The sequence below is a fragment of the Salminus brasiliensis genome, chromosome 13, assembly GCF_030463535.1.
Source record: "Salminus brasiliensis chromosome 13, fSalBra1.hap2, whole genome shotgun sequence".
Taxonomy (NCBI): Eukaryota; Metazoa; Chordata; class Actinopteri; order Characiformes; family Bryconidae; genus Salminus; species Salminus brasiliensis.
Window position 1 is genome coordinate 10,973,065 of NC_132890.1, and position 18,521 is coordinate 10,991,585.

The 18,521-nt window shown below is 42.4% G+C and overlaps 1 protein-coding gene across 2 annotated transcripts in view; it reads right to left on the reverse strand.

The window, feature by feature from the left end:
- Window positions 1-1,902: 1,902 nt before the first annotated feature.
- dennd4a (DENN/MADD domain containing 4A) overlaps window positions 1,903-18,521 on the reverse strand; it is a 28,328-nt gene continuing 11,709 nt past the window's right edge. The window contains exons 13-31 of one of the 2 annotated variants that reach the window (XM_072695879.1): window positions 18,076-18,221; window positions 17,614-17,640; window positions 15,706-15,839; window positions 15,065-15,197; window positions 14,736-14,942; window positions 14,459-14,587; window positions 13,686-13,830; window positions 11,379-11,501; window positions 10,143-10,262; window positions 8,888-9,822; window positions 8,579-8,804; window positions 6,662-6,753; window positions 6,026-6,201; window positions 5,776-5,899; window positions 5,400-5,618; window positions 5,157-5,274; window positions 4,852-5,014; window positions 4,324-4,388; window positions 1,903-4,233 (exon numbers count right to left, since the gene is read on the reverse strand). In XM_072695879.1, coding sequence (XP_072551980.1) covers window positions 4,097-4,233; window positions 4,324-4,388; window positions 4,852-5,014; window positions 5,157-5,274; window positions 5,400-5,618; window positions 5,776-5,899; window positions 6,026-6,201; window positions 6,662-6,753; window positions 8,579-8,804; window positions 8,888-9,822; window positions 10,143-10,262; window positions 11,379-11,501; window positions 13,686-13,830; window positions 14,459-14,587; window positions 14,736-14,942; window positions 15,065-15,197; window positions 15,706-15,839; window positions 17,614-17,640; window positions 18,076-18,221 — 3,419 coding nt within the window. In that variant the 3' untranslated portion in view covers window positions 1,903-4,096. The remainder of the gene's footprint in view (window positions 4,234-4,323; window positions 4,389-4,851; window positions 5,015-5,156; window positions 5,275-5,399; window positions 5,619-5,775; window positions 5,900-6,025; window positions 6,202-6,661; window positions 6,754-8,578; window positions 8,805-8,887; window positions 9,823-10,142; window positions 10,263-11,378; window positions 11,502-13,685; window positions 13,831-14,458; window positions 14,588-14,735; window positions 14,943-15,064; window positions 15,198-15,705; window positions 15,840-17,613; window positions 17,641-18,075; window positions 18,222-18,521) is intronic. The other variant, XM_072695880.1, reaches the window with a different exon arrangement.

Genomic DNA, 18,521 nt, shown 5'->3' on the forward strand with positions numbered 1-18,521 from the left:
TCAAATGCATGTGCTAAAGTATGATGCCCACAAGGTCCAAGTAAGTTCTGAAATGACATGATATATTTATCAGGCCTGACTCTGACATTGAGGTAACAGCACAATTGCATCTTCTCATTCTGAAAATTGTTCTGCACTCACCAAGCACTTTATTGGGAACCAATGCCGACTTAGTCTGCCCTGTATTCTTGAAACAGTTCTTCATGGCATGGAGTCCACAAGTTACTGGAAACATTTCCTTTAAGATTCTGGTCCATGCTGACATGACTGTGTTGTGCGATTCCTGGCAATTTACCGGCACACTTTCATGCATGCTCGTTCTACCACATCCCAAAGGATGTTCTGTTGGATTCAGATCTGGTGAATGAAAGGACCACTGAAGAACACTGAGCATTGGACTGTCATGTTCATGAAACCAGTCTGAGATGACGCTTGCTTTGTGACATGGAGCATCATCATGTTGGAAGTAGCCGTTAAAAGATGGTTAAATGTAGCTGTGATGGGATGCTCATGGTCAGCAATGATACTCAAGTAGACTGTGGCATTCAGTTGAGGACTGATTGGTATTAACCAGCCCAAGGTTTGCCAAGAAAACTTTCTTCACACCACCTTCACCAGCCTGGAGTGTTGACATGCTATGGCACCAAAGACTCTTTAGTCTTTATCTGTCCAGTTTCGGTGAGCCTGTGTCCACTGCAGCCTCAACGTTCTGTTTTTGGCTAACAGAAGTAAAACCTGATGTGGTCATTTGCCTCAAAGGTCAGTGTGCTGTGAATTCTAAGATCATCAGTACTGTACAGATGCTTACTGAGTTACTGTAGCTATCTCAAAATATGCCGGCCATTCTTTGTTGACGTCTCTCATCCATCCTATCCCAGAAGATCAGCAGTTCTTGAAATACTCAAACCAGCCAGTCTAGCATCAAGTTATGCCACACTTAAATTTTTCTGATTTTCCCACCATTCTGAGGGTTGATGTGAACATTACGTGAAGGTAATGGACCCTGCTGAACCTTATCTGCACACAATTGACTGATTAAATAATTGCATGCTTGAGAAGGAAGATGAGGTGTTCCTAATAAAGTGCTTGGTAAGGGTATGTTCCATGAAAGTTTGTGGGTGGTCTCTTTTTTTCCAAGTCATTGGACAATGACATTTAATTCGAACTCTGCAGCAAACACTGTTGCACTCTTAGTTTTTAATTATAAAATGTTATACTTGTTCTCCATGCAGTGTGTGTCTGCACATGTGCCAGGGTCTAAATTAGGGTGAATTGCTGAAACATGTTCTGTGTTGAGATTGTTGTGTTTATCTTTTTTTATGATTAAACCATGCAAAGGCAACATTTTTCCAAAGTAAGTGGTCCTTTAGAACAAATGATCCAGTGTAATGAGTTGCTTATTGTGAGATGTTTTGCATTGTGACTGTATTGTCTAATGATGTGGATTTCCAGAATTTGCAAATGTATGGAAAATTTACCAAAAGGGGTAACGTTATGTGCTTACTGTAAATGATGTAATTTACACACGTACTGCAATGGAGTTATTTTTGTAATATGGAAAATTACATAACACATTTAGACCACAATTTACGTAACTTGTGCTTTATATAAAATACATTCTCGAAATATGTAAAAACATTTTTGAAATAGTGCCCTGCAAAAATGTAGTCTTCTTCATGTATTCTGGTTCTAAAAGTCTTAAAGGTCGTGGATTCTCTTGATAACAGATTATTCTGCTCCAAGGACGACACCAAATAGAGAGGAGAAACTGTAGTGAATTGCACACATTTGTTTTATGTCAGACGAGATTTGTTCAGTGTATCAACATTCATCAAGTAAATGGGGTATAGCTCACTCAATCATCTCCCTCTGTTTGTAATAAATGAGCCTAAAAGACACCGGTGACTGTTCAAGTGAGTTTATTTACAATTATAAACAGCGTCTGCAGATCCTGCTTGGATCTGGTGAAGTAGGTAATATACAAATATAAACAGAAACAAACACAAGAAATGATATGTGTAAACTTGTCTGCCCATAACAGTACTTTAGCATACAAAAATCAGTTCATACGTCACATTCTAACAATATTTCAATGTTCAAAATTTTAAATGGTTAAATGTTTTAAATAGCTTGTCATTTTAAAAAGCCAGTTTGCTTTTTTTGCCAGTTTTTTCTGCTGCAAGAAGATTTAGTGTAAAGGAAGTAGAAAACAGCCAAAACATCAAATGGCAGTGTCAGAACATCTAATTCCAGAGTCTTGCACAGCATCTGGTCAAACTAAGTAAACTTGAAATCTTTGGAGAAGTAGATTTCGCTGTTTGTTTGTTTTTTGGGTAGGACCAGAATAGTCATTGCACTCCATATAGTCTAATACTCCATAACTGTGGCTTACAATAGTGAACTGCCTGCTTAAGAAAGAACAGTAATGATGCAAAGTCAGTGTAGCTTCAACTACTGTTACCAAGCAAATGAAGATGGGTTAAACTTGTCTAAATAGATTTGCTGCAGTCACTGTACAATTCATTACCCTCATGTAAATGACTTAAGTGCTCATGTGCTTTTTACATCTGTGTAGTTTCTCTCAAGTACCATGATAGTGTACCATTCCTAATAGTACCGTAAACAATTTATAAAAAGATTAATAATAACATTAATAAAAAAAAAAACATTTACAATAGGAATGAATGATAATACTGTAGCCATATGCTATAAAAAACTGACCATAAGCAGGGCTAAAACAATGCCTAGATACATGAGTATGTTGGGCTGTGCACAGGACTGTTCTTTTCTTTTCTTTATTTTTAGAAAAACTAAAATTAAAACAAACAAATAAACAAAGGCATTGAGAGCAGTGCACTCTGCTTATGGAACCTAGTGTTTCATTAAGCTATTTAATATGCTGCAAAATGTCCATATTCTTAAAATCATGAATTCAGAAGCATCTGAATCAGCTGATGTGGACATAGAAACAAAAACCACAATCAGTCTCATTCCAGAGTCGTAAATCCCTACTATCTAAAGGAGTAGTTGAAAATGCTTTCTGTAGTTGGTCTCCATATTGTAGTTCCACAGCTCATTTGCCCTGGTGTAAGGCATTGCTCTGGTTTTCCAGTTCAAAAGTAGAAAAGATTTCCCAGTCATTAAATTACATTAGTAGTACACGATTACATTTACACTGTATCTTTTTTCGTTCTCCATGTAAACAGTCTTGTAATTCATGAGTTAACTTTTGGTCCAGTTCTGTACCTCACCTATTCAAATGACAGTACGCTTCACAGATACTACAATGGTCTCCAGGACCATGACCACAGACGCCACACTCTCAAACACACCACATGGTATTTCCTTTACAAATGGAGACATGTCAGTTATTACAAAGTCTTAAAATATACTTTTATCATACAAATATTCTAAATAATAGAATAATAGACTATGTACACAAAGGTGACTTTCTTTTGAGACAATATACAAGTGCCCCTGGAATACTGGGAGAGGAATGTGTGGAAATTCGGAAGGTTCACTGGGGTTTGTTCATTGTGCTTCTCTACTTAGGGCCTCAAGCATGATTGTGTTATTATTCTGGTATTCCTATACTGGTCCCAAAACCACTCCACGACCCACAATAATGCTATCTGATGGGACTGATGCTATGACCTGAGCACTAGATAATGATATTGCTCCTAATCTACCATGATCTCAGTATTAAGTATTACCTGAGTGGAGCTAAGTTTGAGTTTGAGTGTGATATGGGGCTTGAGTAAGGAGAAGTTTAGGGGAGAATATGAGGTAAAGAGTGTGTTAAAAACACAAACAAGCAAAAAAACAAAAAACAAAACAAGACAAAAGTGTTCACAGGTAGTACACAGTGAATGGGGAGCAAACTGGCCACATACCATGGTTGTACCACAGAGTGCTTGGAAATGCCTCTCAGTGTCTACATGGCTGCTGGGAGCCAGAGGTAGCTTTGGTAACACTGAATTCTCAAGATCATGTGAGTGTGATGCACCTTCTTTGGCTGGGCATGACCTGTCATAGAATCTGTGTCTTTCTCTGTGTGATGGACAAGGAGGATGATGAGGCATAAGACAGAGAGAAATCACAGACTCGGCAGCCCGAAAGTCCTCCTGCACTCCATGACGCCTGCACTGGGTGGTCGGTCGCAATTTTGAGTCATCTTCACCTGACTGGGGGTCAGGCGGTCATACGCCATCTTGTACTCGCGATCAAAAGCATCTTTGATGTAAAGGAAAGACAGAGTAAGACTGAGTACACATTCAATCTCAGTCTACAACCAATGCATCTTTCACAATCGGGTCAACTCACCAATGTTGATACTACTCTTTCCCAAAGCCACCAGAGACAAGAACAGGATATCTCTATACAGGCTCCTGCAAAGAAGCACAAAATAACAGGATTTACAAAAAGCCAAGCAGGAGTCCTAACTGCTACATGTACTCTGCTTCTACCATACTCGAATACCCCATGTAGCTCGCATGAAATATAAGACAGAACTTGGTTGGTGTGGCGCAACAGATAACACCACCACCTGCCATTGAGTTACAACGACACCATGTGGGAGACTGGGGTTCGATTCCCGGTCTGGGTGACTATGCTGCACTACACCAATAAGAGTCCTTGGGCAAGACTCCTAACACTGCATTGGCCCGACTCTGTAATACGAGTAACCTTGTAAGTCGCTCTGGATAAGAGCGTCTGCTAAATGCCATAAATGTAAATGTAAACGTCTTCCAAAGTGTAAAGTGATGATACGCTAAAAATAATAATTATATATTCTTTTATACCCATCTATCCATCCAAATATAAAAGTCATCATCTCTTTGAAGCTCTTACCGCTGTCTGATGAAGCCCAGTCTTGTACCAAGTAACTGCAGTATCTGACTCATGGGCTGATAGACGTCATTCTTCTGTATGCTTCTGACCACACTCTGCAGCACCTCCAGGCTCACTGCCTGCTCCTCCTCCAGCAGAGGACCAGATGCAGTTGGGCTTGCAGCTGCACAAACACAACCATAAACAAGAAGAATGAGGATGTATGCCCACATATATGCCCCTAAACAGACAAGGCAACCAACCTTCAGTTTGTTACAAATATAGGCCATTTGTCAAAGGTTGAAGTCAATAAGTGGCAGACTTACAATGTGTGTTCCAAAGCATGTAGCAGGGTGCGACAGGGTCCTGGTGCAGTTTGGGGTTGTCCCACAGAATCTGGACCAGGACATTCTTACTGTCCTCTGATGCACTGCTCTGGAGAAGCTGCAGAATAGGTGAAGGGGGGAACTTTATAAACATTAAGTAATTAAAAAGAAGCAAAATACTTCTAATCAGAACTTTAAAAAACATTATATACATTACTCAATAAACAGCAACTGCAGACCCACCTGCTCATCAAGGCTGCAGTGCTTGGAGCTGAGAATGAGGGCTGGCAGGCTGCTGGGCAGCTCCAGCCTGCGAAAGAACCACACCAGGTTCCAGAAGACAATGGGGTGATGGTCGACGATGGCAGCCGAGGAGATGGCCTGCTCACCTTCGTTTTCCAGCAGACTTTCGAGCTCTTTCCACAGCACCAGAGGGCTTAAGTAAGGCACAGTCACTGGCTCCTGTAACAGAGGGAGAATCACACATAAACTATCACAATGCCTCTTTAGCAGGTACAATGGATTAAATTAAGACGGAAAAAAACAAGATGGGAGAAATGAACATGCATGTGAGGAAAAACAAACATGTTGACTGGCCAGTAAAAAATATGCCACTTACTGTGCTTCTGCTAGTATTGCTGGACGGACTGACTGTGGATTCACTGCTCTGTGAGAGTTCCTCTTGGGTCTCTGAAGCATCATTGCTTTCTGTCTGGGAACTAGATAAGTCCTGACAAGCAGTTCTGAAGAGAAACAGATACATGTTTAAGATTATATGTTCATTCAGTACATCTGTGTGTATGATGATTAATCTGACCAACACTGTCTACATGACTAAATTACCCAATGACCAAACGTGAGCTACTCACCTTCCCTGCTCAGTAAGATCTCTTATGTCTACATTAAGCAGGGGCAAGAAGGGTGAGCCACAGAAGGGACAGGTGCTGTTTAGGTTAGAGTCGTCAGCGGTCCAGCCGGCCATAATCTCTTCGTCATACACAAGACACTCGCAGGTGTTGCAGCGTGAGCAATTGGACATGCGCACCTGCACAAACACAACCCAAATAAGCTGACCTGCTGGACTCTCCTGAGGTAATCAATAGAGTAAAACCAAATTCCTAAATATCAGTACAAATGCATAGGCTCACATTTAGAACATTTTCTATGTGTCAATGACTATGACTGGCAAAAACATTGGGCCAGATTTATAAAACACACTGCCAGATTTAAATGCTTGTTCATAAGTGAGAATTATCACTACCTTTGTGCTTTTATCACACAGTCATAACTGAACCCTGCATCCATGCAGTTTACCATTATTTCTGATTTTTGATATGGCATTGATATTCTTTGCTTACCAAAGAATATCAATATATTTTATTGCTACCTCTGAATTGAGTATTGGTTTGCCAGTTTCTGTACCTAAAATCTAAATGAAATCCTTGAATCACCATTATACTCCTTCATTATTTGTGCCATGTGCATTTAGGGTTTCTGCGTCTTACCTCTATGGCATAATTCTGATGGGTCTGTGCCAGGCTGGCATCAGGACACACGTCCGGGGTCTGTGGGGCTTTCACCACTGCCAAGGACGAGCCTGGAAACAACAAAAAGACACATACACACTTTATTCAGTGGGACCCAAACTGACTCACTCATTTAAATTTGACATCTATTTTTCACATTGAGAATGTTCTCCAGAATCAGGCCACATGACGGCTAGTGTGATGAATGCTGATGACTGGCTTTATGAATGCTAATTCTGATAGCATTCAGCCTAAGAAGAGCGTACTCCCCTGAGCTGATAATAAGGAGAGAGGCTCTACAGAAGCCTGGGGTACGAGTGCATCAGATCTGAGTGATTATTATGTAGCACTTCAGCCCAAGCCTGGCTGCCTGATTGAAGAGCCCCAATCAGAGGCTCCACTCTCTGCCAGACACACTCTGAGTCCCGTCTGCTGGCCTACTTCTGCAGTCGCTGGGGCAGACACACACTCACGGCATATGGACACAAACAGACAAGAATCTACACAAATATGATGCTCAATGACCCAAAAAAGAGAATCTGCATAAATCTATAATATATTACGAGAAGCAAGGTCAAAATCACCTCAAGGAGTTTTTATGCATATTAAATCAATTTTGTGTCTCCTTACTGCCAGTCTGCGCTCTGTAAATGCTGGGAAGATAAAGGCATTGTAATGAATATTTCATAAAGCTTCTTGGGTGATTTCCCAACCTTAAGTTTGCCTTGTCAAGACCACTAGACCACTCAGTGATGTTAATCAGCAGAATCATCAGAGATTTCCCAAAAGGAAGTCTTCTGGGGATTTGGATTAACACAGTAATTCATGTTTATTCCTGTAATTACACCCAGTAGGCAGGATTACAACTATCTAGGAGAGAGCACTACTCTATAAGGTATTGAGATCACTGAATAATATTATCACATTATTACAATCCCATGATTTTATTGCAAGTTTTTAAGATTTGTGATATCCTTAGCTTTGTTATGACATATTCTGATGTACTGTCTCATGACATCCAACCATTCCTACTACCATCACTGATTTAAGTCTTGGTGTCACCAAAACAATACAAAGAAATCTTAGCACCATCTTGTGGACTAGAATGTTATTAAAATAGGACCAATTTGAAATGTGCAGCTGTTTTAATGTACATGTAACACTGTGGTTTTAGCATCATTAAAATCGGTGTTGTAGATTTTTCACTCTATACACCATATGGACAATAGTATTAAGATACCTGCTCGATCGCTGTTTCTTCTGAAATCGAGAGGATTAAAAAATACTTTCTCCTACGGTTGTAGTGGTAACAGTCACTACTGTCCAGGGAAGGCTTTCTACTAGATTTTGAAGCATTGTTCCTAGGATGTGATTGCATTCAGTTATTAGAGCTTTAGTAAGGTGAGGATGTTGGATGATCACCACCCACCTCATCCCCAACTCCCCAGCTCATCCCAGAGGTATTGGATGGAGCACCATCGTTCCAAAGAACACAGTTCCCCTGCTCCACAGCTCAGTGCTTCATACACCTCTAGCCCACACCTGGTATTAGGCATGGTACCAATAGGTTCATGTCTTTCTATTCCAGAGAGTCATATTCTTTTGACAATATCTCTCTACGGGGACTAGACAAGCGGTGTATTGCTGAATATATTAATTAGAAGAGGTGACCACAGTGCATTCTATAAAACAAATAATAAAAAAAAACATAGGTGACTGGTCCTGTGGGAACTGACATGTAAGTCTAAGTGTAGGTAAATATTTCATCCCATCCTGTAATGAGTAATGAGGCTGTTAAAGAAGCATTTACTTGTCTTTTCTACTGCCCCACCTTAAGTGTTGTACAACTAAAAAGAGAACGACAAATAAAAAAAAAAGTTTCAAGCAGACACTCACTGGTCAGGGAGGCCTGCCGAAAAAGTCTAGGTGGTGCAGAGGGGCTTTCCAGACAGCGGCTGTTCCTGCGTGGGCTTCTCCTGGGTCTAGTGACATTGAGGGAGGCATCTCGCTGTGGGGAGGAGAGGCTTTCTGGGTCTGGGCTGGGGTCACCCTCAAACAGAGAGGAACAGTCAGGGTCACCTGAGCCCATTGAAGACACACTGACCCGGTCAGAATTCTGGTCCTGTAGAGGGACAGTGAAAAACAGGAATTGGTTATTGAGAAGAAGATTTTTAAAGAGTGGAAAACAGAAAAAACTTTACTTACCTGCGCAATGGACGTTTGGGAGGACAGTCTCGAATAAAGTCGGCTGGCTTTCTCAGCCACACCCTTGCCTGCAGAGAGGAAACTGCTTTTAAAGACATCCAGTGTGGGTGTGAGCAGGGAGTCCATGGAAAAGGAGGAGGCGGAGTGCGTGGGGGAGGAGGGAGAGGCCAAAGATGTGGGCCGTGGCTCCTTGTTCCTGCGTGGGCGTCCCTGTGGCAGTGAAGGAGAGGAGAACAGCCTGCTGCGGGGCTTTGGTTGCAGCTGTCCAGAACCGCCTGGTGATCCAAGCAGAGTGGCTGGACGTGGGGAACCGATTGGTGAAGGGCTCTGGAGGCCACGTAGGTCCGTGCTGAGAGAGCGCTGACTGATGGGGCTGCTCAGGTGCTCCATGTATAGCTGGATTTCTTCAGCCAGGTCGCGGCGGGTAGCTGGAGTTCCTGCTTCCTCGTCTGCCTCCTCGGTCTGCGTTTGTCCCTCTGCTACTAGCAACGACAATGGGTCAAAGCCGGCCTCAATCCCCATACGAGTCACTGCCCGACCCAGAGCTCCGCTACAGCTTGCACTCCGCTCGACACCGCAGTGCCCACGTACCATGGCAACGTTTGTCTCCATGGTGACTGTGCAACTCGCACTCCTCTCCACAGCAGCTTTCATGGCTCCCTCCTCCACCTCTACATCCTGTTCCTCCTTGTCTGGATCACTGAAGTTCTGCTTGCGCCCTGGATCTGCAGAGGGGCTGGAGATGTCTGCTGGCTGACCTGGGGTCAGGTCTAATGTGCTGGGCCTTATGGCCTTCTCTCCAAAGATGTCCAATGAGTTAGGTCTCTTAGGGTGGGCTCCAAAGAAGGCATCCATATTGTCTTGCAAACTTGAGGAGGAAGACGGTCTCAGTGGAGTGGAGGAGGGCTTTCTTCTAGATGCTTCTGTCCCAGACACTGAAAATATGAAAAACAAGAAAAAAAAAATAAGTACAAAGAAGTACTTACAGAGAACCAACAAATACAGTAAACATGCCTGTTAAGAAAGACTATATATGTTTACTTAGACTATATAAGACTATATATGTTTACTACCCTATATATGTTTACTTAGATACAAATGACCTTCAACAGGACAAAAAAGGGCAAATCTTTTGTTGTTTTCTCATGACTTGCAATACCACACTACATCAGTTGGTGGAAGCAGTGAGGCTTCAGTCTTACAGCTCACACCTCCACACTAAGCTTTGGGAAAAACAACATGATGTGCAACTCACATGGGCTAGATACTCTCTCCTTCTTCTCTTTCATGTGAGGAGAGCCATCCTGGTCTTCACCTGCACCAATCCGCACCTCCTCCTTAGACAGAGAATCATAGCCCTGATCTGACTGACCACCTGTAACAGAACAGACACGTTTAACATATACACCACACAACCACTCAGCCTGAAAGATACAGAGATAAATCACACAAACACAGCACAATATATTTTTATATTGACCATTTTCACACTATATAGTAATATTGATAGATGAAAAAAATAACATTAAGCTTTAAAATGAGCTGTTGAACTAAAGCACTTCATTTAAGATCTAAAATGACATGGCATTATTTGGTTTAATAATCTGCACATACACATACATACACACTATATATAGTCAGAATGTAGTGCTGAAACTATCAACCAAACACCGCAGATCTGCTAAAAACTACAGCTTGATTACAGGCATAGCATTAAGTCCACAGCTACGTCAGCACATTTAAGATGGGCTACCGGCACACATAGGTGCTACTGGGACTAAAGCACACTGGCAAACAAACACACACATACAGATTCAGACTGCCTTAGATTCAGTCATACAAAGAAAGGTGCTGGAGCAGAAGGATCATATCATAGTCACTCCCTGCCTCCAGAGGTGAGCTAAAATAATGCGGTTAGTCATCCCTTCTCTCTCCTTTCTCCTTGCTCGCTATCTCTGTCAGACTCCTGCTACGCCACTGCATGCCTGAGAATGTATGAATCTCTCCTGTCAAATCTCAGCTTCTGCTTCTCAGATCTCTCCTTTGAGCAGTGCTGCCTATAGCTTTGCGTTCCTTAAAGAGTCCCTTTCACATTCACAGAGTCTCACTTCTCTTTTCTCTTTATTTTGCCTCTCAGTGCAATGACATCTCCTTGCACTGTGCGTGGCGATGCTCACTGCGCCAGATGTGTTCGTGTTTTGGGATTAATGAGAGGTTGAGGAAAAAAAAGGAGAGAGGAAGAAAAAAGAATGCGAACTCTCTTTGCTCCAACAGTGAGAAATAATGACTCTTAGAGCAGCTCAACTTTTTCAGCAAGAGAGAGGGAAAGAAAGATGAAGAGAGGGAGAGAGTGTGAGGGTGGAAGAGAAAGAGAGAGGGCTGTAGAGTTAATGAGGGAGCGTGAGCTGGTCACAGCCAGTCCTGCAGAAAGGGAGAGGAAGTAAGGGGGATGAGGGGTGTGGATGACGTAGAGTGAGGTCAGATGCGGCACCTGTGCTGGATCCATCATCGCTGGAGTCCATTTTGGTGAAGTCGGTATCAATGGAGGCTCGCTCTGCCGAGTCATTAGTGCTGTCCAGACTGCCATGGCTCACACTGTCGAGATCACTGGCATCTGTGTACAAAGGAACACACAGGAGACTCAGCAAGGAAACACTGCTAAGCAGTGCTTAGTCCACAGCAAATAGAAGATCGATAACAACAAAACACAATCAATCAATCAATTAATGAATTGAGGCTAGATGCAATAAGCTGCTTAGACATTTAATCCCTGACTGCTGAGCTGAATGATGTATGCATGATGAGGCTTCTACTTGGGTTGCATTGTTTCAGACCTGTTACATTTACAGCCCCTTATGCATCTGTCATAATGAGCTGGTGAAGGCAACGCCATGGGAATAGGAAGAGATCATATCAAGAGTGGGCTGAACTGTGACAGTCAGGGAGGCAGCTATCTGCTCTCATTTTAATTGAAACCATTAATGCCTAGCTGGATGGACGGGGGAGGCTGAGGAGGCAGAGGTTTTGGTCCGGGAAATAATGGAAAGACGGGAGCCGTGGAGAGGAGAGTTCCCAGAGGAACAGGGCATCAATTAGATAACCTTGCTGCTACAGTAAAACAGAAGGAAGACTATATACTTTTTGTGTTTATTACCTGAACCTTTTAGGAATTGATATATAATACAATTGATATTGTATAATGCTCTGGCTGAAAAACAGTATTATTTAAGATGATCTTGAGACTCACTGCTAGGAATCAGTAACAGAAGAATCCAATTTGGAAGTTGTCAAGCTGAGACAGTGGGTGCCTGAAGAGTTTTGAGGTGTGTTGTAACAATTTTAAAACTTTGCCATTTGATAACACTCTCATATATAAACTATTCATTTACAGGAAAACATGTGCCCTGATGTGACTTTCCTTCTTTTTTCATTTATTATAAACATAGGACCTACAGAACAATAAACTAGTCAGCAATGTAAAGCTTTGAATGTTCAAATAATAATATGGCTGCTACACATCTCCATTTTGTGTTTATACACTGAAAGGTACGTTTTAGTTGTTAAACAGGCGTTTTTGCAAAGGATAAGGCCAGGCTGAAGGCTGAAAAATGTACCTCACAGTGTGAACTGGGAAAGCTGAATGAAAGCACCTCCAGAACAGAAAATTATTTATACTTGGATTAATACTTTGCTGTAAAAAGCGACACCGTCTGTGTACTGGCCTTTACCAACAATGGCACACTGCACAGTTTCAGATATCAACATTCCTTTTATAGTATCAATTATTCCTTTTTTATATTTGGTATTGTCAATAGCTGTACTGCAGTTCCCTTGGTAACAAGGATTTGAACAGAGTACAAAGGGTAGTGACAGTCTCACTATCTCATTCTCTTTTAACATTTAAAGGGAGCCCTTGTACAAAAAGGGCCTATTTGACCCCAATGAGCTGTAATCAGTAGATATACCACTTGAATTTGACAACAAAGGATAAAATAAATGTAAGATGAACAAAAATAAAACAATGTAAGGCTTAAGTATTTACGTCAGCACGTCAGCAGTGGATCTGATTACAGATTCGCTAGATACTCTAGTAAAGTTATTCTTCTAGAAAGTTACTCTTATAACAATGTGATCACAGTCAGACAGCTGCAGGATAATTATGTGGCTAGTTTGCCCACTGGAAGGAAAACCAAGCACTAGGCAAAAAAGTTTTATTCAAGAGAACATAAAGAGTCAAAATAGACATGTTTTTCCTATAGTTCACTGCATACTTATGTAAATAGCTTTTTATTAAAACTAAAAATTTTAACCTGAGAGTCACTGCTTCAGTGCAAATTCAGACTAAAGATGCACTGCGCAATTGGCCGGTGACCGATCAGGCTCATATAACTGATGGCTCCTTTTTTTTTACAGTCACCGTGTCGCCCGCCTGTACCTGCTCGCCGGTCTTAGGCATTTCTCAGAAATCTACACTGGGCTTCAGCACAGCCAACAGGATGCCAGTTAACATGTCTAAAACATCCTCCAACATGGACAAAAAGCTAGTTTGTCTTGGCAGAAACACGTCACGGAAAACTTCAAACAATTTCTGAGCACTGCTGCAGCATGCTGTTTAACGCTGCAAGATCAACAGTAAAATCCGGCAGGTTTAATTCTTCTACAACATCCGTGTAAATATTAGCAACATTAGTATGAGTAAACCTGTCCCACCATTCAGTCCTGGTTCCGTTTATCCGTTAATATATTTATTGGTTGCCTCATTAAACATGACACCTTTCTGGGTGGAGTTTGTGTTTACCTGAGAGATGTGTATCTTTGGGTTGACCAGCCTGTCTCTTCCACACTTGTTTGAACTGCACCACACCCCGAACCACATTCCGCAGCTTACCCCACAGGAAATAGCCCCCTCTGGTGGAGGAAGGCCATGTGCTCTCCAATACAGCCTGAGATATAAAGAACACAGAAACAGTTAAGATGACCATGAATGCACACACACATGCATGTACATACACACACTCACTCACACACACAGACAGATTAACAAAGTAATTCTTCTGTGTAACCTCTCTCATTATCTTAAGTAGATTGTGTTCTCGCTGAAGGGCTGGCAGTAATTACTCTGATAGAATTGGAACAACTCTCAGCTGTCCAGATATGTGTGTCTGTGTTTGTGTCTAAGAGGTGTTTCTGGGACTTCTTACAAGGCAGGCAAACACAGGCTGTCCCTTGGGTAGCATAAGCACACTCATTTATCGCATGACACGGATCATGGAACAAAGCTTGGAATCTATGTTAGTTTAAGCCTCTAAATTGAGATTAGCTATTCAGAAAATTCTAAACCTAAATTATCATTCTGTGCCATTGATAAGCATTCTCATAAAAGCACACATACATATTCACATAGACATTTTACATACACAATCTTTACACAGCTTATCACCAGGTAATACTGTCTCTGGAATAATACTTCTCAGACATAGCTATATTAAAAAATGGTACACTGTCTCCGGTTTCTATAATTCCCTGTTCATCACAGAGAGTTTCAATCAGGTTTAAGGCAGTGACACTTACTCTGTTATAATATCCATATGTTATGGCATTGGGCTGGACCCCAGCTTTCTTCATCTCAAAGAGCACCCGCACAGCCAAGACTGGCTGCCCATACTGCCCACAGAGCTGCATAAGGATTCGGTAACACACCTGTAAAGATGAACAAACAATGCTATAGCACAGCAGACCAGCTAAGACCTATCCATAATCACAGGGGACCAGCTCCATTGAAAGTTTGTCCAAGCATCACCTACTGACAGAAACCATTCAATTATAGCTGAGATTCCTGGGAGTCTACCTCATCGGGGGGCTGCAGCTTCTTGTCTTGCATCTTCCTCAGGACATCGTAGGCAGTGCGCAGTGCCCGCACCTTGGAGTGGCAGGCAGCCACATAGGCGGGCAGGCAGATGAACCACAGGCCATGGCAGTGGCGCAGCAGACACTTGGACCACATTTGAGGGATGGATGAGTAGGTCTTGGCCATGCGCTGGGCCGATTTGATCTCCTGATGAAAGGAGGGGATCACAGAGATAGACAGTTGAAAAGAAGTGGCAGAAATAGCCAGGCTCTTTGAGCAGCAAGCTCAGGATTGATGTAGCAGGAGGGAGAAGTGAGGGAGAGGCACACCTGTTTGGAACGGCGGAAGATGGCGGCAGGGCTCCCAGGGCTGGAGTGTCTGGGGGCTGATGTCGCCATGGGGACACGGGCACCCTCCTGGGGCTCACAAAGCTCTGCATTCAGCACAGGGAACCCGCTATAGCTATACAACAAATGTAAATAGTACACATTATTGTTTATCAAAACGGCAGCACATTTATCCGTGTAATGCTACATTGTCCTACATGAACTACAATGTGTTTGTTAGTTTTGGGTTATTGTTAGTGTTCAGTCTGAAAATGTATGTCACTTGCACACAAAGCCCAGACTAACAGAAATTGTGCCATTATGTATAAGCAAAGGTGGCATAATAGCAGCAAATTTCCAAAGAATACCTGCATTTAAATTTGATCACATGCTCTGCTAGGAGTCTATTATTGCACATTCTGGATGCAAATTGAGGAAATACATGCACACTGGGATCCCTAGAGATTTTTATTGTGAGCTTCCCATCCCTAGAGAAGAAGTGCTGAGGATTACACATGCCTGGAGCTTCTTCTACATTGTAGACTGTTGAAAGTGGGTTTTGTTGTTGTGCTCTTTGTATTCTTCTGTGCTTATATGTTTATCGTGTCTGCTTTGTTTTCTGTGTATATATGTACGTGCTTTACCTATAAAGCATGGAGGGCTCCTCTCCATCAGGCACGGGGGGCAGCTCTGGGGGTGTGATGTAGACTGTGTGCTCACTGCGATGTGATTTGTCCAGTTCAATGAGCCTGGTGTCCTCTGGCCTCTCACTGTCCACCTAGAATTAAAACAAAGACTCATCATTACCACAGCTAAGCCTGCACCATACAGACACACTCACACAAACAACAGTCTGGCAATGGTGGAGTGCCAAGGGATTTCCTGCAGTCTGGCTATGTCGACATTTGGCATGGAAACCTGCATGGAAAAGCATCTGACCTGGGATCGGACAGGAGACAGATTTTTGTGCAAACAAGCTTAATAATCTCCCTAAACACTGTATCAGGCTGATCTCACATAAGCACCAAGAAGCCAGGATCCTCCCAGCCTCCACCCATCTACCACACACACAAACACACCCCAAGTGCATTGACCTGGACTTAATGCTGAGAAGTCATGTTGCTCCAGGGACATGAAACCATTACTGTTTAGCGCATTGGCAGGCTAGCCAGTGGCTCGGAAGTGCCACAGTACATTTAGCCTGTAGACGTCTCTGTCTGAATGTCCTTCCCCCAACAATTCAGAAAGCGCTGGCCTACATACCAGCCACTGACATTTCCAGCCACTGACAAGGTTCACTAAAATTTTTCTTATATTTGATAAGATACAGAAAAAAAATTATGAGCTACTTGAAATCTGATGTGCTTATTTTTGAGCATTCCAGTAAAACAGTAGGAAAAAGGTACAGCTTTCTTTGGCAGGAGGAACTGACACACAATAGCACCAACAGGGCTTGATTGAGTGTATTCGTTGAACAGGCTGACCTGAGGTTTTTTGGGATCAATGGCTCTCTTTTAGCCGTGCATGGCAGCATCGACTCCAGCTCCAGCAGGAGTGCTTTAATGCACAGGCCAGCGCAGTGGCATGAGCTGGGCTCTGCAGGGCGGGGAGGTCACAGTGCCCCTCTGAGCATCCATATTCCACTTCGGTGAGCTGCTGCGAATTGCATTCAGGCACTGTCGGCCAACGTTCCGGCTGCTGTGCAAACCCAGCCAACGTGCTCAAGCTACATTTGGCTCACTTTAAAAACAGCTCACACCATCACTTCCATTATCAGCACACTGCTAAAGCGCCGTCCTCTGAAGACTTTAACAGCGAAGGACGGGCCAGGGCAGGTGATGTGTGACTTTGGCTGTTTACGGCTGTAATGAACAGTGTGAGCCAGAGCAGAGCCGCTGATGGTTCTTTATTGCACAGCAAAGCCTGGCGGAGGACGAGCCAGAAACGATTCCCTTCTCTAAATGAGAATAAGCTGTCTCTGCTGTCTCATTGCGTCCAAAGCAGACATAAATGAACTTCAGTTCAATACAGATGGCTGGCAAAGCATTTGCCCTTGTATGCCTTAACTTTGGTAAGACAGTAGGACACAACATCATTCAATGTAAATGTGCAGCAAAGTTCATGAGAGATGATGGAGCATATGAGGAGACATTTGATGGCGTGAGGCACCAAAAGATGAATTATGAATGCAGGGCGGTTCTGAATGTCTTGGCAGTTATGCAGACGCTTGTCTGGGCTGTACTGTAATGGTGCTTTAATAATGCAAGCCAGCAGTGCAAATTCATAGAGAGTGAGAGCAAAGAGTGCAAAGAAATCTTTCATATACTCTCAAAGTCAAAGCAGTTCACACTGCATTACAAAAGTACTGCTTATTCAATTCTCTTTTCACAGAGGCCAGAATGTGTAAATTAGCTTGTTTCGATGATTAGACAAATTGGGCAACAATTTTTGCCTCTGGTCTTCCTGATAATTATGTTGCAAACAAAATAGCTGATACACAAAGAACACTCTGAGCAAACTGAGGGAACCAATTCTGGAATCCAGCTGCTTACCTTTCCTCCTTTCTCTGTGCCAAAAAGCTTTCCACGCAAGCAATAAAACCAAGGGTTAAATAAAACATAAAAAGAAAGAAAAACATGCAAAGACAGAACAAGCAGATTAATTAGAGTAGGAGAAAAGCCAGTGCAACAGAGAACACTGCTAATAGAAAATGAATTAACTGACATGAAGTAATCCCTGAGGATCTAAGCAGGAAAAATTATAATAGAAAAAAATCTTATTCTTCCAACAAATCATTTTGCATTTGCTCCATCTAGCTCTTTAGATATGTGAACTTCACTGGGCCGAATGCCTGGAGGATGGTTTAAAATGCATCCACTTTAATAAAGTGTATCTTAGGAACTGTAGGATCACAACTGGAAGCTACAAACGAAGCAGTTGTTTACTAAGCATTAAATGAGGACTTTGTATGATTTCTCAATCTTTACAAATGATGCAAAGACTACATTTGCTACCTTATCAACACAGTCATCAAAGAATGCCAGGCTTGCATCCTTATCGCTGACGAAGGAGCACTCTTCAATGAAGCGGATGAACATCTGAGTCTTGGTCATGAGGGAATAGAACTTCTGGTGTGACCGGTCCCGGCTCTTTAAGAACCCTGCAAAGAACATGGACCATATTTAATGTCTGAAAGGAACAGGTTCTAGGGACAGCAATGTATGTCTACCATAGTAGTGACATACAACTTCAGCCAGTGTGCTTTTATTACACATTTAATCAATTAAGTCTGGGAAGTCAAACTGACACCGAGCTCATGATGCAAAACCCAGTGCACTCTGTACATTAAGAGCAATCCATAGTTGTGAGAGAGTGCAATTCCTGTTCATTGGTTACATAAGAAGCTGAAAATGTGCTCTGAGACATTCTATTTGGTGTTGATGTTTGCTAGACATGTCAG